Here is a 19,809-nt window from a genome sequence, read left to right as displayed (position 1 = left end):
CAGTTTGATGTCCTGGCAGCTGTGGAATTCAGGGGAGGAGCAGGTCCATGGCCCTCGGGCACAAGCAGGACTCAGCTGGGTCAGGCGTACACAGACATTTTTTTTTTACATCCCCTATGTGAGCCTCTTTTTCCTGTTCCTTCCTCTGTACTCTGCTGGTTATTGTCTTGAATGTTCCTTGCCTTCTTTTACATCCTGTAATTGAAAATGCAGAGAATTTACAGAGGAATATCCGCATTCATGAGGTACAGACTCAGACAAGCACCAAAGCAGGAGCATTCAAAGCACTGAGCCAGCAGAAACAGCAGGCGGTGGTTTGTGGCCTCATTGCACTGACTGTGCGTGGAACAATAGGACTGGACATGAGTGACAGGTTAGTAAGTGGAACAAAGTGCAGCGATGAGTTCCTGGCGTCATTAACAATGGCTCCGATTTACAGATTGTTTTGGAGTTCTCCTGTGTATTTCACAGCACAGTAAATCGGAAAGGCAGGCAGACAGAGATGGAGTGTTGCTTTTTGTTTCACTTGCAGCTCAGAGGTCAAAAGTCAGACTGAAACCTACATCACTGGTGTCTAAGCGTGTGGTATGCAAATTAGCCTACTTCAGTATGAGCGTCCTCGTGAATAATCATCCAAGCACAACACAGTCCTCAGTGACAAAACACATTCTGGACTGATGACTGAAACAAGTATTATAGTATCACCATCAGTTACAGTCCTGAGTTATTGTCCAACACCGGTACTAATGATGCCATCTCAGATTATTACTGCAACAACACAGAGTTCCACTTTACATTCGTCACATTTTTTGCTCTTTAAATGTTAATAGATCAGGTGATGCTTCTCAGCGGTAAACCTGACACTGTTTTACAGTTGTTTTTGATATCAAATTTAAAATAATCTTTGAGTGTGAATTGTTGTTTTCTAAACATTGGCATGTCATCTTTGTGCCATTTCCAGTTAATTAAAGGGTTTTAACCGCATTCTGTTTTTGTTTACTTTTTACACAGTAAACTGTATTGTTTGTCTGTTGTATCAAATGGGCAGGTTTGACTTGAGTCACAAACACCTCTTAGGTTCTCGGTCACTGACTTTGAGAGGTAAATAAAAATTAAAAAAATAATGTGAAAGAGATAATGGCACGTGATGGACACCAAAACACTAAACAAAAAAAACTGCTTTTATTACTAAATTCCATTCAGTCAGCATTTGTTTGCCCTCATGCTGGCAACCCATTCTAATTATTTTATACTTTATAAGGGCAAGAATTCCATTCTTTTTCCAGACTTTATATTAAAGAAAAGCGTGTTCATAAAGGCGGGCGAAAACAGAGTGGGCCTGCTGTATGTGAGAAATGCTCTGCCTTCTGTGAAGGGCCCACGTCGTACCAGGAAGTGAGGAGACTGGGTGAAAAATAGCCAGCATTGTTTGTAGACAGACTGTTGAGCAGCCTGGAGGTATGATGTGTGGCCCTGATGGTCTGATGAGTAGCATATTGATTATGGTGGCTGACCTAGCCTCTGTTGGTCAGCTGGTGTCCTGTGATTGTACAGAAGAGCCTGGCCTGGTTTTAAAAATGGATTTCATGGGCTTATTGTTCCTCTGTGTGTTTGTGCAGACTGAGGCTGAGGGCAGGACTTGGCTGCATGCCGTAGAATGAACCTGATGGGGTTTGTTTTTGTCATTTTACACACCTTGGCCAATTTAATGTGTACACTTAAACATCAAATGTGATGTATGATGAGTGCTCTCTCACTTATTCTGTATGAGGATCATATTTCATATTTGGTGTTTGTTGATTTCTATTATATTAGTTGGGCTGCTGTCCGAAAAGCATCTCCACCATGTAGCTCAAAGTCCAAGATGGCTGAAAACAACCATAATACAGTGTTTATTGTGTCTCATAAATCTGGCAAACACACAGTAGTAGACCTTTGTATACCAATTTGTGTTTTCATAACAGGTGTGATAATATTAGCAGTGGCTTTGGAATCATTACTTATTCATGTAATTATAAATGGAACCTAATGTCCTGTATTTATAGGGCATATTCTGAACCTGTCTTTTAGACCGAGGTTCTGAGATAAACACAGAGGTTATAGCTGACAGTCTCAGAGAAACCACATGGGGGCATCAGATACCCAGAATTACTCTCATAGTGCAAACTGACCTTTTCCCTTTTTGTACACCTTTAGGCTGCTCCCTTTAGGACACACTCTGTATGAAGAATATATGAAGATCGTATTGTTTTATAATGATTCTTACCTGTGTATGTGTGTTTCAGTTGTCCTTTACGAGGTAATGTGTGGTTATAGTTGCATTCATGTGGTGTCTGTTGCCGTCAGAGGACACACATTTTCTTGGAAATGCTCCTTTAATCAGAAAGGCACCATCTGGAGCCCCCTGGAAGATGGATGAATGTGGGTTTTGTGTTGTAGCTGCAGGTGAGGGCACATGAGACCGTGAGTGTACCAACAGTGGAAGTTAAGGTCTCATTTCCTGGACTCTTCCTCCACTCCCTCACCTCCCCCTTTTCAGGACCCCCCGGCGGTCCCCGGACCCCAGCTTGGGAACCACCGGGTTTGAGCCATCCCACTCTGCAGGCTCCATGGTACTATTGTCTGACAAGAGAGCGGGCTATTTGCAAAATAAAGGTGGCCCGCTATGTGTGCGGTTGTGTGGGCTGATCCACCAGAGCAGGCTGTGTTTTTGAACGTGCAGCAGCGGTGAAATGAGCGGCTCCTATCAGCGGTAGTGCTCCCGTGTTTTTCCCACCGCAGACTGCTTCGGCTTGTCGGCAGTCGGATGCTGGAAGTCCTCGCCGATAAGAGAGCACGTAGGGCTCGGAGAGAAGGCAGAAGAAAGGACGCGGAAGGAAGGAGGAAAGGAAAGAAAGGAAGGATAAGAGGAACATTTCAATACCAAATCGGGACACATGTTGAGCTAACGGCCCGCTCCTCCACCTCCCCCCCACCACCACCACCCTCTCCTCCCAAATGCATTTGTTGACTCAATCGCTTTCCCGTTACTAATTACTCCGCGTTAGGATAAAACCAGCGGACCTTCGCCTCCAAGGATCCACAGCGCTCACCATGGATCTGACAAAAATTGTAAGTTTTGACTCTTTATTTTAAGTAAAAAAAAAAAAATCACACACCAGCAACACACCGCGGGGTTTGCTTGTTTTTAGGAGGTGGGGGTGGTGTCCAAGAAGTCCCGCTGCACGCATACACACAGACACACACCAGGGCTGGCTTGAATACATGCAAGTTAGGCTGAGAGCACGCAGGGACTTGTTGTGTGTTTATACATGTGTGTGTGGGGAAGTTTGTGTGTTGTTGTAGGCAGTGCTGATTCCAGTGGTTAATAAACTGAGGTGCAGGGGTCTTTGAAGGGGTCCCCCACTGGGTCCCTGCTCCGTGGTAATGATAAAAATCAACACCCTTATTGCACATGATTCACAATCCATTTGTAATTATATCATTCTAATACCTAAGGACCTGCCTCTTTAAAGGTGGATACTGTCTCCTCTGTTGACTTTGTGTACCAGTATTCAGCTACAACATAGCGGAACATGTGTGCTGTGTAAACGTGAAAGCAGATTTAACTGTCAATATGTAACTCCATTCTAAAGTCAAGCCATTAAGTGTGATGCTAAAGTCACAGGTTGTCCTCAGGCCACACAAATGTTTGCACTTTTATCTTCTTTTGACTCTGAGTAGTGTGGTGAACTGCTGGAGCAGGTGCACGCATAAGACCGGCTTTTCACTGCCAGCATGGATGGATGGGTGTACTTTTTAACCCTTGTATAGGTGTGGGGCAGGGTGTGGGATGAAAGCACACCCTTCTTATTCTTTAAACATAGTGACATTTCTTGAGGAAATGCTTTCGAAGGAGAAATAAGAAAGACTTCTTTTTTATATACAAACTGGAACAGGAAAAAATTACTCTCTGAGGTGTGAAATAAAACTCCTGCCCACATAAAGTCATTATGGGTTATGTAGTTGCAGACACGGCGTAGGCGTAGCGAGGGAACGTGTCTTCTAGCTTCATTCACATGCAGGTTATTTCAGATCAACCTCGAGATGTGTGTTGTGGCTTCACAGGAACCCCTCAAGGCTGTTCATAGGCATGCTATGTTTTGGCTTCATTCGGCATGTTGTGGTATGAAAACAAAGCCCACATTTGGGCGATGAGTGGATACTTGCCAAGCACTGTGATCGCATGCATGAAAGGTGTTTTTTTTTTTTTACAAATGCATGACATTCAATTGTTTACAGTATCCTGATAAATTTTATTTGCTGATCAGCCGCATAGACAGACAAGAATGACATAGACAGACCGTAGCTAGAACAAAAGCAAAGATATTGAATTAGGTGTATCTGTGAAGACTCCCACTCATTCAGGTCATGTTATATCCAAGAGTTTAAAATGGAGGTATGGAGCCTTCATCAAGTCCGCAGAGCTGAAATGTCTTGAGAATTTTAAACTTATTAGGCGTTTTTCCACTGCAGGAACTCGGAGCTATGTGGATGGACCAGTTCTTTAAGCATGTGCTGAAACATCCCCTCGATAGGACTGTTATTCAAAACAAATGGCATTTCAATCTTAGGAATTCTTTCCTAAATTAATAAGTCAACAAACCCTTACATCACTGTCTCTGTTTTCACTTTTCTTTTCCATCTGTTCTCCCTGTCGGGTTTCTGTTGGGTTAATCCGAAGGTAGTCACGTTGTTGAGGTTAGCCAATCAACGCTAAGCTCTGCTCCACAGTTTTCAGAGCTGCAGTTATTTTTAAATGCTCCTATAGGGGACCTGATGTAAAAACTGCAATTTAAGCAGACCTCATTACACCACGATAAGGTGCAGAGACATTTTGTGTCATCCAGTGGATCCTACACTGCAAAGTGGTTATTAAGTTGTTCATTAAGTGATCATGCCTGCATCACTGTAATGCAGTCAAAACACACCTAATAATGTAAAGTACTATGTAGCCTGTGATGGTGTTTTTTTTTCTGGGAGAAACACACTGACACATTTTTGGTCCACTCAACCCAATACTCACCACACTCAGCCCTGATGTGGTAATGTCCCTTTAAAGCCTAGGACACACAGACAGATTCAGCAAGCTTCTCCATTTTTTATGTTACCAAGGTGACGAGATTTGCAGGATGACACAAAACCTTTCTGAAAAATGAGAGATTTTCAGCTCAAAGTGCAGAAGCATACAGACATATTTTTCAAGGTATCCACAAACTCTCTTGAAAAAAGGCACCGTTCTTTCTCAAATCAACAGATTCCAAAACACAAAGAATTAGTCTGATCCTCTGCATCTCTGTTATCAATTGTTTGTTTTATGTTTTCTATGTGCCCCGATCTGTGTGATGTACCTGTTTTTGCTTCTAAAATCAGGAATGTCCCAGGGAGTCACACATCAAAAGATTTCTTGAACAAATGTAACAACAAGCCGACAGTTGCCGGTAAAACGCAGCAGTCTGCTGCAGGAGATTAGGTTCCTAATTGGTGTTAGAATCAAGCCGTCATCAAGTGTTTCAGGAAAACAAACACAAACAAACTCTGTGATGTTAACAGGATTTCTGTGGTGGTTGTGAGTCAAGTGGGCTGAGCTGAGCTGCACAGATGTCTCTTTTATGATGCGTCTTCATGACATCACCAGTTGTGCAGGAAGTGGAGCTGAGGCTCCTTCACACGCAGAAAGCTGTCCTGTTAGGAGAGGTCCTTAAACCTGCCATGGGGGTGTCAACCTTAATTATGTTGGAGCCCAGCCTTCAGTGTGTGTGTGTGTGTGTGTGTGTGTCTGCCTACCACCTCTGCCCGTGGCAACAGAAGCCTGGTGCTCTGAGGTCACACACACAAAACATCATGAAGGCCAATGTTTTCATGATTTTGGCTTTCTTTTTTTTTATTACTTTTTTAATAGGCTCTTATAAGACAGTGTCATCCCGCTGGGGTTTTCTGCATCACCAAATGCCCTGTTATTAATGTGTTAGAAGATGCTTGGTGCACTCTGTGAAACAACAAGCTCCAGGTTACATTTTGAGAGGCCTGCTGCCCATGATTTACAGGATTAGATGATACTTATAATTTGTAATCCAGACTTTCCTCACAAGGTTAGTAATGGATGGTGCAGAGGCTCCAGTGATTCCTGTTTAACAATGACCTGTGTGTAATTTTCCTTTAGGGGGATCTTTGCTTGTGTGATTGACAAGTGTGTGATCAATTTAAGAAAACCGGGTTTATTCATTTTTCAGCATAGTCCCCTCTTACAATTTAAGTTTTGTGGTCTGCTGTAGTGACTCTTCTTCTTCTTCTTCTTCTTCTTTGAAAAGAGGAAGTAGCCAGAGGCTGGAAAATCAGATGAATATTGTGAGTACATCCCAGAAGACAAAGCCCATGGCCTCTGATTTGGCTTTTAGAGACTCTGAGTGTTTCCAATGATTTGTTTGTTCTTTCCTCTCTGGTTGTAAGTGGTGATCCAAGTCTCTTAATTTGTTGGAGAAATCACTGCTTTATCAACATTAGAGCCCCTTACTTATCACTCATTCCTTGTACACAGGAAAATTAGTGGCCTACAGTGCAGACCGTGTTTTCCACTGCCCTCCTGTCCTCAGTACAGGCCAGGGTGCTTTTCAGGAGCAGTGAAGTGTTGCATGAGAGCGGATGTTCATGTCAGATGCAGCACATAAAATGGTCCTTAAGTAAGCGACACAGAAGGCTCTGTTCATAGTCTGACCTTTTGAGTCGGGTGGAGTTGCACTTGGAAAAATGTTGGGGTCCAAAAGTCTTTCCAGTTATTATCTGTCTGTTTTCTAAAGGCATTTGAAGGGAAAGAAATGTGACCCCACTTCGTGGGGGAGGGTATGTGTTTGTGTGAAGCTCACAAACTGATATTCAGTTAGGCTAAAATAATCCCTACCTGTGTATCTTTTTGAGTTTCTATAGTCTGTAGTTGTCAGTAGTTAGATCAGATTACTTTGCATATGAGAAAGGGGGTCCAGAATTACCACCCTGATCTGCGCTTCTGCTTTTTTTTTTTAGCACATTGTTTTCCTTTCTCAGCTCACACCCTTAATTTTGTCTCACAACTCTTATCACCAATGTTTCCCTGCAGCCGTTGTCTTCATAAAAACTGTTGCAACTATGTTAACCTATGTTCTGAACACACAGATGTCTTTCCTTGAAGACCAAAACACAGAGAGTTTGAGTTAGACTTTTATTCATTGCCTTTGCGGAAACTTGATTATTAGACAGACTGTGCCTTTAATGTTCTTGCTTCTGGGTATATTCACACAAAGGCATCTGGAGGAGCCCGGCAGGAAATGTGATCAGGGTAGACAATGTTTGGTCTCAGCTGCGGCCTGTCTGGGTTGACTGAGCAAGGTTTTTAGCTGTATGAGGGAGATGGAGGAGGTATTGGTGGTGGTAAGGGTGGGAGGTGGTTGGTGGGGTAGAGTTGGGCATTTTTCAGCAGGCAGGCAGGAAATGGGCAGTGCAGGGTGTGCCAAGACAGGAAGCCTGACTGAGCGCTCCCTCCTCCCCAGTGCCTCCACCACGCAAGTCTGTCAGCCAGAGTGACCGAGCCTCCGCCTCCACCATGGCACCTCAACAGTACAGTGCTGCTGCAGTCACAGACTGTATGTTTCCTGTTTTTATACCTCCCTCCATCCCGTTACTGTTTACAAAGTGAGGGGACTCTCACACAGAAAAGCCTCTCCATAGCAAGCAGCAGGCACCCTTCATCACCCTCTGCATTTAGTTAAAATATACTTTGCCATCTTTTTATCAGTAATTCCACACACGGCATCTCCTTTCTAAGCTGATAGCTGTGGCATTTGTAGCTTTTGGAGTCTGTCCTTAACCTTTCTTCATCTGCAAAAAATATTCACCCAAATACAGGAGGAGTCACATTTGTCTTTGGTAGCATTTAGTTCATTTCACTTGTGTTGCTGTGTGGTGTGAGATTAATTTGCTCCAGCCGTGATCTGCAGCAATGTAAACATGACTGGGTAGACCAAAAAAAAAACCTTTAGCCCTTCTTTTTGGGGCATTTCTCGGACTAAGTCAGCAATTTTTTTGACTTCTCTGCCACACATTCTGCCTTCCTTTCAGCTCTGATTATAATAAAAGTGAGTCATCTGCTGACCATGATAGGGAGTCAAACATAATAAAATGGAGTGCACAGTCTATCATGAGATAGATAGATGTATTTTATTGGTCATGCAGTTGTTACAGCAGGAGAATACAATAGAGTAGTATTATAAAAAATATAAACAAGTCAAGTTTAAAGGTGTAAAAGTTAAAAGCTGTCTGGCAGGTCTTAACAATTCTTGCAGTATAAGAATATATAAAAAAGAGCCCTCTCCTCCTCTTCCTAAATGACTGGGGTCAGATAATCATAGTACTGTAACTAAGATTAATCACTCCCCTATTAAATCATCAGGGTCACACAAGGATAGATCCTCCTCCGCCTCCTCAGCCCTGAGAATTTAAACCCAGTGAGAACAAGTGTTTCCGAATGTACTCTGCTCCTTTTCATTGGGCCAGCTGAGGTTTTCCACAGGCATTTTCTCATGAGGGAACATTACTGGCTGTGGCTCGGTCTCATCACTAATGTTGAGCAGAAACGTGTCACAGCAGAGACAAAAATATCCAAGAGCTCTGTCTCCTTTCTCCTACCGTCATCAAGTGACCATGATACGATGACACGTCTCCAGGACTAACATGGAAATCTAATTGCCAAACATGAATTAGTCACATGCACTTTGCACATCAGTCAGAGGAATCAGTCCGAAGTGAGGCAGAGGATGGGGAAGTGACTCAGGGAGTGAAGGCTGTTTTATTTAGCAGGCAGAAGATGCTTCCTCCCCCTCTGAGTGCTGTTCAGTGGCCCTTCAGTGGTCACAGCCAGTGTGCGAACAGAATATCAATGCCATGCTTTCTACAGAAGGGCCGATCGGGGCTTGCCAGGCCTAACTTAACATGCTTTTACCACTGTATCAATAACGCTTTGTTCAAGTAAAGCTGTGAAATAGAAGATGTTTCTGTGGATTTGTGAGAAATCGACTTAAACATTATTACAACACTAAAGACATGGTCAAAAGAGGAAGGGAGTTCTCTTCAGTGTCATAATCACTCATTTCTCACCTCTGCTTGAATTTCTCAACTTGTTGTTTATCAGATGATCTGCGTGGCTGCACTGCGAGGAGCTAATAGGCCATTGATTTATTGATGCCAGTAAGCCACCTTGGCCAATGCCAGCAGTCTTAGGCAGCTGGCACTCGTATTCAACCCAAACACAAAGTACAAAGTCTCACTGTGGTCTAATTGGGTCATCCTCATGTGGGAACCAGTTGCACTGGCGTTTGCTCAATCATCCCTTGATTTTTTTTGACAAAAAGAAAAGGCAATGGAAAAGGTATTACAATAATGAGAACAACCTGATGTTAACATCCAGCAACATCATTGTACCTTAGCTCCAGTGTCAGTGCACTGACCACTCTACATGACAATGTTAGATACCCACTGGATTAGCAACCGGTGACAGGAAATGACACAAAAGTCACTTCCCTCAATGTTATTGCAAGGCAGATTAGGCCACTGTGTAAACAGAATGTTTCGTCAAGTCATGCACACTGATGAGGAAGGATTAGCTATCTGATAAGGTCAAAATGTTACCCAGGCAATAAAGGCTCTTCTAGTTTATTCTAAAGATTGCGTTCAAACTTTGAATAAATTTAGTCCTTTAACATTAGCAAATTTCCAATAACAAAACAGTGAGAAGGACCCTCAGCAATAACAGGAACTCCCAACTAAAATATGCAGTTTGGGTTTAAAGAAACATATATTGCTCTAAAAAGAAAGAAACACACAGTTAATGTTGATCTTGGAAAATGGAGCTGAAGATTTGGCTTTTATGTAGCTTTGGATCACATTTTACATGAAATAGATAAAAAGTTAAAAGTCAGAGGGTTTCTTGATGAAAACTAAACCTCCTGTTCATTTTTCACATGTGAAATGTTTAACCGTTTATGGGATTCGCTGCACACTTGGCTTGTATGTTGCTTCATCAGAGGTGGTGCAGTGACTGGTCTTTTTTATGTGATGTGTAAAATTTAATGCTATACAAGTTCCAGTCTTTATGGTTTTTTTTTCTGGCTTAATACACCAGTAATTAGTCCATGTGTGAGTTTGGTGTAGTAAACAGGAAGTGTAACTTCACACCAGATACCCAGCTTAAGCTCAGTGACCTTTCCTTTATGGCTCAAACTGTTGGTTTGACCACAGACATCTTCTGAATAGGACTGTGTAGGTTTGACCTTTACAGTACTCACACAGACACACACACACACAACCAGAGTCTTAGTTCAGGTTGTGTTGCTGAGACCACATGACAGGTGTTGGCCTTGTAGCTCTACTGCTCATATTTAATGAACATCATCGTTGTTGATCAGTTGTTCAAGTTCTTTACATGGCAAGTGGTGCCAGCAGGTCCTCACTCATTTGTTGTGTGAATTCCTCCTGTCTCCACATTTTATAACTGCATGTGACTCATAAATTGGATTTATGGGAACACAAAACTTGTGTTTGCCTGTTTGTTGGTGACAATATGTCACTCAGCGTGATGATGAGTGGAGGATGCAGACTATTGTCTGCCATTGTTTTGAACCAGATTGTTTTTTTTCTAGGCTGTGAAGAATTATGGTTAGTAAAAAACAGCTTATGACACTTGTGAGTTTTTCTCATTCCAAAGTGCTCCTAAATTGTTCCTCCTCATGCTTCCCCTTCTTCCTCCTCTCTGCCTCATTCCTGGCCCTGCTCCTCTTTCATTGATTCCTCATGGTGATAGTCCAGTCCTGACAGCTCACATACTGGAAGAGGAGGAGCAGACTCAGGACATCTGTGGGAAGTGAGATTATGAAACAGGCCTCCCGTCCTCTGCTGACCCCTCGGGACTTGCAGTTTATGATACCATGCACTGACGGTGACAGGATACACGTTTGGTTGTATTTGCTGAATGCTGCCATTTCAAGCTCATGTTTAAGTGGGCAGTTGAGGTTGGGCTTTCCGTGTGTGTGATATGCTGGCCACATGCTGCTTCAGAACACCTTGTATTGAAAACCGTCTGAAACGGCTTAAACTTTCCAACAGAACAGGCCTGGAATTTACAGCAGGAACATTGTGTGGGCTTGTTGTCATATTTATTTAATTGTCCAGCTTTTCCTGTTTGGCTGTTATACATAACTTTCATGTAAACCTTACACTCAAGGCCATGGCCTGTCAGCCGCTGTGTTGCACTGACTTGCTTCTTGACATTGTCTAGTTCCTGTATCCTCTATATAGAACAGGCGAGTGCTATGTATAACAGACAAGCAAGGACCACGTTCAGTCTGCCAAATAAAGTCCTGCAAGTTTAATTCTGTGTATCAATTCTAAGGTTATAGAGTGTAAAGATTTTTGTTAGATCAGAAGTATTATTATTTAATGTGGGTGTTTCAAAATAAAATAAAGTTAATGCTATTTTTGTGGCTAAATGACCAACTTCTGTGTTGATGAAGATTTTCAGTCATCAAGGTCATATTCATTCAAAAGGTTGAAGTGAGGCAACTGGACTTGTAGAGTTTTCTTGAAGACATTTCAGGGGGTGTGATGAAGTTCTCTCAGAACTGATGAAGCTGCTTGGAGGAGCAGTGTAACAACTTCAAGAAAACTCTTACAAGTCGCTTCGACCTTTTGAATACCAACTTTTGTCCACACACTTGTTTTTCTGTGTCCCAAATGTTTGCAGTCTAATTGGCATGCTGGCAGGGATGAAGATGGCTTCTGATAATGTTGAATGACTCAGGTACAGTAAGAGAAGGCATAGACCACATGCCACAGTGTGGATCTCACCATCTGCAGCAATGCCAGTTTTAATCCTCTTCAAAGGGGGAATTGGGGGGCACATACATAATCCAGAATAAATGACATAAAATATCACTTTTAACTGGTTTTGCCTTCCAGATTAAAGCAGCATTCACCAGTCACTTTTTTCTTGTTTCTATTGTGCAGGTCAGCTTTAATTTGAGCTGAAGTTGGAGGCTGTTCAGTTTCAGCCCAGCCAACATTCCTCAGTAGATTTCACAGCACAGACAGATACTCCTCTTCTCTTCCACACGTGTGCAGACTCATTAAGTCTGTCTGTTGTTTTAACTGTGTTAATAATAGTGTAGCCTTGGATATAGGACTGCAAGCTTCTGGCTGTATTTATTCTTCTCTACATATTTTACAATCTTGTGCTAGAAAGAGAAAGTTTCCTTTTTGGGAGTGTAGGAGGATAAATCACGGTTTTAGCCCTCTGCCTGTCATCCATACTATACCATACCATAAATGTGTTGTCATGTTTCAGCTCACAATTTAGGATGTATCTGTTGAAGACATGTAACGAGAGCTGTGATGGCATATGTGCTGCTGTTTCATGACACAATTGTTTGCCTGTGAGCCCGCAGAGCTCTTCAGAAGCAGTTCAAGCCTCTCAGCTGCTGCCTTGAATACTAACTCTGCAGAAAATGGGTCATTCACCCCTTTGTAAAAACTTCCCTTTACCCAGGTGGCTAGAAGACGAAAAGGCAGATTTCTAAAAAGTGGAAGAATGTGTTTAAATGAAGCACTTGACACTTGATTTATTTTTTTATTTATTGTGAACTGTGCATGAAAAGCTGATGTGTGGTCCTTCCTCTGCTTCTCTTTGCAGGCTGTCAGCATCAATAAGGCCATCAACACGCAGGAGGTCGCTGTCAAAGAGAAGCATGCCAGGAATATCCTCATATTGTCTGTGTGTGTGTGTATGAGGGGAAGCAAGCAGAGTGTTTATTTCCATGTGTGTGTGTCAGTGTGTGTTTGTAGATTTGCTCCTTCGTGCCTGGAGGGTTATGTTAGTGCAAAACAACAAACTGAGTGTAACCATCTTGTGCACGAGGCCCTGCTGCAGAGCTAATTTAGTCATCATTTGTGACACACAATGCAAATCTGCGCAGGCAGTCTGTCACACGTAGTTTGGCATTGTACATCCACTAGCTTGAAAACCTCTATCTATTCTTTTGTTATATAATATGTGGGTTTTCTCTTTGAAGTATGGTTAAGTTTGTGAGGATCCCCCTGCAGTATGTCATTAAAAGACAAAGAGTAGATTGTGATTCGGTGCTCCTTGACTCTTCCTTTTACCCTGCATTTTGGGGACCCATCATGAGAAAGGCGCCCACACTTTCTGGGCGGCAGTCAACCGGCTTCCTCTCTCCAGCAACGCGGTGCTCTGCTGGAAGTTTTGCCACGTCTTCCACAAGCTGCTGCGAGATGGCCACCCAAACGTTCGTAAAGATGACCTGACAACAGAAATGATCTATGTTTAACTATGTATATTTTATTAACACCTTTCCTCCTGCTTGGGCTTTTCCCTCTGTTTCCACTGCTGTCTTTTCAGGTGATAAAGGACTCCATGAGGAGCAAGGCTGATCTAACTGATATGAGCAGGATGTGGGTAAGGAAGGACAGAGATATTACAAAATCAGTCTTTTTAACTTGGCAGACACAAAGACTGCTTATTTTCCTTTGCTTTTAATCCTCCTGGGGGATGCAGCAGAGTGAAACACCCTGATTGTGTTCAGAGCATGAACAAAGTAGTCTCTTTACTGAACGAACTGACTGTACTAAATAAACTAGTAGCCTTTAGCGGTGGAGCTCCTCTAAATGCGCTTTTATCAGTTCAGCCATGATCCACAGTGCCTTACATCTGTATTCAGACCACATTATAGAAACAATCATAATTGGATAACTCACTCGTGAATACGAAGGAGCTGAACTATTCACCTTATGTGCAGAGCTTGAATAGAAGGAGTTTGTACTGAGGTGAATCTAACAGTGTGAAATCAAAACAGACTGAATGAACTCCTGAACTGAAGACAGTCTGGATCAGTGCTGAACAACAGGCTGTGTGAAGTGGTGCATTCACTTACTGTTTTACTTTAAATGACCTTTGAGGTGCACGCCTGTTCACATCTGATGCTGAGGTGGAGAGCTCTGAGTAATATCCTCCTTGTTGTGTTAATTAGAACAGATTACATTCATTGTTTGCAGTCGGCTTGCTGCCATCAGAGTGGAGTGACAGACATCAGGGCCTGTGATGGACATTAGCCATGTAAAACATGCCAAATGTAATTGTCATAACAAGTCATCTACCACGTCATCTACCATGCTCATGTTGTGGCTAACAGTCTGTACTTGTATAGAAGCGGCTCTGCGGGGAATTCCTGTCCTCACATGTTGATGGTTGTCAATAATTTACCATTACTGAAAGAAAATAGTCTCTGTAGTGATGAAAAGGCTTCTAAATGAGCACAGGTCTCTTCATGGATGCAGACACCTGTGATGAAATGTGTTTTAAACTGCAGTCCATATACAATACAATGTATGATAATATGCTACGACCTTCACTCCGCGTCTACATCCTCTTCCTTGCATATTGACACATGTCACCTGCGATTCAGTAAATGGTCATCGTACAATCTGCACGAATCAAACTTGACGTCGTACTAAAGTGTATTAGATTTACGTTGCATGTAACGGTCTTATAAGATTTGCTAAAAATCACAGAGTGTATAAAGGTCATAACAGGGCGGAGGTCTTAAAATTCCTTGTTACTCTTACTCACTTTTTGCTGAAGTTAGGAGGTTGCAGGAAGTTTGGTCATTGTGACCAAGGTTGCGGTCTCCATTTCCTGTTGTGTCATTACCACACACGGTCCCAGGCCTGAGGAAGAAGGAAGTGAGAAGCAATTGGCTGAATACTCTCTGCAGATATCCAACTTTATCCTCTCAAGCAGAGTAGGGATTTAAAACAGAGACTGCAGTGGATGAATCTCTGTTGGTTTGAGGCAGACTATGTTTGCAGTGGTGGTTTAGTTCAGCCCAGCTGTGTGAGTCTGCAGATCTTTGAATCAGAGTGTCTTTAAATTACCAAAACATTTACCTCTTCCAAACCTCAGAACCCTAAGCATGTTTCACTCAGTCACCGTGGACTCATTTATTGCAGTATAAAGCCCTACACCTCCAAGGAAACAGCACAATTATGGCTAGAAGTAGAACTATGTGCATGAGAAATAGATACAACACTTCCAACGGCAGGAATCGTTAAAACTGTTAAAACTCTAGAAATGTAAAACTGAATTTTTGTGATTTGAGTTCTGGCTGCAATTAAGTCACTGTTGGATTCTTAGTTGCACTAAGAAGCAAAGGTTTTATTTGTTTATTTTTACTACATGTTGTTAGTATAAATTGTTTATTTTGTGCAATTTTATAGCTAAAATATGATAAATAAAATCATTATTAAGTAAGCTTTGTTGTTTTGAGCGTTAACCTGCAAACAATCTCATCCTCCAGTGGGAATAATTCAAGTGATTACGTCTTTCTTTTCCCTCTCAGGGTCACCTGAGTGAAGGTTATGGCAAGCTGTGCAGCATCTACCTCAAACTGCTCATCACCAAAATGGAGTTCCACATCAAAGTAAGTTGGCCTATAAAACCCTGTGCCAGTCTCCCTCGTCATGACTCCTTATCTTTGTCAAGGCCCTGTATTTAGTGCCAGAGAGGCTCTGCAGGGGAGATGGTGGTGGGGTGGCTCGTAGAGAAATCTGGCTTTTACACTAATGGCCTCTCAAGAATCTGTAATGTAGCCTCTTTTATGAGACAGAGCAAAGCAGAGCTTCAGAGGGGCCGTAAGGCGGTGCTGATGCTATCACATGAAAATGTGGTTAGCTGTTTGTCCGCTGAAGGCTGGAAGTTACTTCTTAGCCAAGATGAAGAGTGGTGTGCCAAGACTCGCTAAAAGAGTCACTTGAAACATTTTATTTCCTTTTCCTGTTGCAAGTTTTGGCTAAATTGTGTCCCAGGTCAGTTAATCAGTAATCATGGCAGCCTCATGTCATTCCCTCGCCATGAGACAATGGTTACTTAACCCTCGAGGAGGCAGACAAACAGGGTGATCATAGTCTGTGCAGGTTGATAGTGGTACAGTTGTGAGTTCAGTGCAGCCAGCTTGATACAGAGCCAGTTCATTTTTGACCAGATTTAGCCTGTGAAGAAGACAGTTTACAGTGATCAGCAGGGACAAAGTCTGAGAACTAAGTCTAAACAACACATTTACTTAAAGGGTTTCATCTCATACACCTGCAGAGGAGGAAGCTTCTATGACTTAAATCAGTATGTTTCCAGGCATCACATGACTATATGTGTGTTAATGAGGTAATAGTTTTGTTTTTGGGGTCCATATGTTATTGTTGTGCTCCAGTCTCACTGCGTCATGGCGCCACTGTGGTATAATAACCAAGTCTATTAAAAGTAAAGGCCTTTAACTCTTTAAATTATCGTAGAATACCTCAAATTTGTACTTCAGTCATGACTTTCTTCACTGTTAACGGCTACATTTTCTAGCAATGATAATGCTTCTAATCATTAGATTCAGATTTTGGCAGTAAATAATCACTGTTTCCATTCTCTCAGAACCCTCGTTTCCCTGGCAACCTTCAGATGTCGAACAGACAGCTGGATGAGGTGGGAGAGAACGACGTTAACAACTTGTGAGTGTGCTGCTGCTGTTGATGCTGTTGTGCTGGCCGTCATATTAATGAGTTAACAGTGTTATTATGACTACTCCTGTGTTCAAAAATGTGAGAAATGAAATGAAACACTTCACCAATAACTTGCATAAATGAATAAGCTAAGTCAAGCTATCCGTGACTGGGGAGGGGGCCCAGTGCAAGGAAGCAGAAGGCATGGAGTCCGTGCTAGCCTAAAAACACTCTGGTTTTTTGTGTTTTCCATTATTTGAGCAAGAATCTAAAACATTCTGCAACAAAATGTTATTTCCAACTTCAGTCAGCTGAATCCTTAAAATGTATTCCCACATTGTCAGCCACAGGTTTTCCCTTAAAAGGGTTATTTTTCTGGGAATGGAACATTACTCAGCCAATCAGAATGAAGGAAGGAAAACACTCATGCTACAAAATATGTGCAAAAGCTGAAAAATCACATTTTGGACCAAAGTGTGAGACATGTGACCTGTCTCATTCTTACCTTTTGATTTTTGACAGTGCATTTAAAAATGTTTTCTCTCTTGATGTGTTCTTCAGCTTTCAGTTGACAGTCGAGATGTTTGACTACCTGGAGTGTGAGCTCAACCTCTTCCTGGGTGGTAAGTTATTCTGGTCTGTGTGCAACCAGCTGTGCTTATCACACTGTCTACACACACACAGGAAGGACTTGGCCTGACTGATAGGTGTACTGTATGTAATGATGCACAGAAACAGATGTGTCACCAGAGCTCCACCTTGTCTGGCACAACCTGCTACAAAGCTATTAGTGGTTACATTCTGTACTGTGGGCCTGTTGTTGTTGTCTGGATGAGTCATCCTGGGTAAATGTCTCTTAAAGTATGGACCGAGCTAAAAATAGACACTCGGGAGAAATGATGGAAAAGCAGTGCTGCTTCATTCATGAATGATATCAGGAGGAAATTACATTCTGTTATCTATGTATCCTGCCTTTCATATCCTCCTTCTCCTACTCCTCCCTGTAGAGAAACAGAAATTTTGTGTTCTGTGTTTGCAAAAAAGAAGGAAAACATGCACATTAGAGTAGTTGGCTGAGAACGTCACACCTAAAATTCAGTCAGTTTCCTCCTTCTGGTCTGGTATATTTTAAAACCATCACGTCATCAGGGGGTAAAGACACTGGGCTGTGTGTGTGTTTGTGTGTGCGCGTGCATGTGTGTGTTGTTGCTATGCAGGAAACCACACCTCTGCACTGCACAGAGGCTCTCGGGCCCTGACTTTGGGGATGGTGTGAGCAGGGCGGCAGGGACGTGAAAGAGGGGCATAATGAAGGCAGCAGAGACAATCCTGTTAGTGTTCAGGTTTATTATTGAACTGTGGCCACAGCAGTGAAATGAATAGAGAGTGTGGCAGTGCAGGAGTCATGAAAAATTAATGACTGACGAGTCTGTCTGTGTTTGCATTCATAATCACTATGTGTGTGATTTTGGGGCTACATTTATTGATCATAAATGTGTGTGTGTATGTGTGTGTGTGTGTCTTACCACAGTATTCAGCTCCCTAGACATGTCTCGGTCGGTGTCGGTGACAGCGGCTGGACAGTGTCGCCTGGCCCCCCTTATCCAAGTCATCCTGGACTGCAGCCACCTGTATGACTACACCGTCAAGCTGCTGTTTAAGCTGCACTCCTGTGAGTCAAACGCACCTCTGCCGGTCAAAGTGCACAACTACAGCTGGTCCAAACAAATATTTTAAATGTAGCCTGTAGCCACTGCATTTGCATAAACCCTGAACACCCACCTCACTTGTGTTTGCAGGCCTTCCAGCTGACACTCTGCAGGGCCACAGAGATCGATTCCAGGAACAGTTTAGGAAGTATGTATTTCAGCTACAGTCACACTCAGTCAGCCACGCTTTCTCTGAAGTCTGAATTTGACTCAGGGGACTGAGCTCCTTGCAGACTGAACTTTCAGTGTCAGACCTCCCTGCTCCGTCTGACCTTCTCAGTCTGATTTTTATATCTTCATATCTCTGTTTCAGGCTAAAGAGTCTGTTCTATCGCTCCAGTAACTTGCAGTATTTTAAGAGGCTCATTCAGATCCCACAGTTGCCCGAGGTGAGCACATTTTCCACACATGAACCAAATGCACATCCAAAGTTGACCCATGACTATTCTGTTCCCAGTAGCTTAATTAGTTTTTCAACAAATATATTTTATGCTCTTAATTTAACAATTGTTTGTAATAACCCTCAGTGTTGAATGACAGTGAATGATAGAAAGTAGTTTCAAAATATAACAGTTGTATTCTGTCACTTGCAGAACCCTCCTAACTTCCTGCGTGCGTCAGCTCTGTCAGAGCACATCAGCCCGGTGGTCGTGATCCCCGCCGAGGCATCGTCCCCCGAGTCGGAGCACATGGTGGAAACGGATGACCTTGTGGACACAGACGTCCCTGTGCTGCCGGTAACTACACAACACAAGTATTTCTGGGTGGTACTTTCTTAAAAGCAGTCCATCTGTTCTGTAGCAGGCTAGTTCCCTGGCTAACATGTGTGCTGTTGTAGTCGGCAGTGAAGTATTTAAGGAGGATTTTTGTGGAACAGATCCAAGGAGATAAAACAGGAACTAATCTGCTTCTCTGTTTTTTCTGTATAGTTGAGAAGTCCATTTCAAGACATCTGGTTTATATATTTATGCTGGCAATTATTCTGATTTTCACATACCTGGCTTTTGAATATGGTGAAGTAGTTAATGGTATTCTGGCCCTATTCAATGTGAAAATGCTCTAAACCCTGATCAGTAGGCTTGAAGACACTGAACTTCAAGCTGAACTGTAAAAATGAGAAGGAAACTTGACATGTATCCATAGTTTTCTTCTGTGCCTCCTAGCCTCCTGTGGAGACCAAGTTTGATGACCTGTTTGGCACATCAGCTGCTATCGACCCATTCAACTTCAACAACCAGAACGGCATGCGCAAGGATGACAAGTGAGTGCTGTCAGTTCACCTCAGTTCGGCCTCAGTTCGGCCTCTCCGACCACCGCCAGGTAGGCGCACCTTGGCAGCCACGTCTCCGTCAGTCTCCCCCTGGGGAGCTGTGGCTACCACTGGTAGCTTACCACTGCCACTGTGTGAATGTGGTGTGAAAGAATAATGCATCTCAATGTAAGCGCTTTGAGTGCCTGCCCAACAGAGCAGAAAAGCGCAATA

The 19,809-nt window shown here is 42.8% G+C and overlaps 1 protein-coding gene across 3 annotated transcripts in view; it reads left to right on the top strand.

Annotated features, from left to right (window-relative positions):
- Nucleotides 1–19,809, top strand: part of hip1 (huntingtin interacting protein 1) — a 34,725-nt gene that overhangs the window by 4,161 nt on the left and 10,755 nt on the right. For 2 of the 3 annotated variants that reach the window (XR_003671584.1, XM_028419470.1), the window contains exons 2-12: nucleotides 12,752–12,815; nucleotides 13,222–13,364; nucleotides 13,478–13,534; nucleotides 15,474–15,554; nucleotides 16,550–16,626; nucleotides 17,179–17,240; nucleotides 18,149–18,289; nucleotides 18,417–18,474; nucleotides 18,640–18,715; nucleotides 18,920–19,063; nucleotides 19,490–19,587. Coding sequence is in view for 2 of the 3 variants with exons in the window: in XM_028419470.1 (XP_028275271.1) it covers nucleotides 12,752–12,815; nucleotides 13,222–13,364; nucleotides 13,478–13,534; nucleotides 15,474–15,554; nucleotides 16,550–16,626; nucleotides 17,179–17,240; nucleotides 18,149–18,289; nucleotides 18,417–18,474; nucleotides 18,640–18,715; nucleotides 18,920–19,063; nucleotides 19,490–19,587 (1,001 nt within the window). In the remaining variant the exon portion in view is untranslated. Of the gene's footprint in view, nucleotides 1–2,598; nucleotides 3,112–12,751; nucleotides 12,816–13,221; nucleotides 13,365–13,477; nucleotides 13,535–15,473; nucleotides 15,555–16,549; nucleotides 16,627–17,178; nucleotides 17,241–18,148; nucleotides 18,290–18,416; nucleotides 18,475–18,639; nucleotides 18,716–18,919; nucleotides 19,064–19,489; nucleotides 19,588–19,809 lie in introns of those variants that run through there. The other variant, XM_028419471.1, reaches the window with a different exon arrangement.

The sequence above is a fragment of the Parambassis ranga genome, chromosome 13 (assembly GCF_900634625.1).
Source record: "Parambassis ranga chromosome 13, fParRan2.1, whole genome shotgun sequence".
Taxonomy (NCBI): domain Eukaryota; kingdom Metazoa; phylum Chordata; class Actinopteri; family Ambassidae; genus Parambassis; species Parambassis ranga.
The sequence above is the reverse complement of the archived record's forward strand: the minus strand, read 5'-3'. Positions and strand labels throughout refer to the sequence as shown.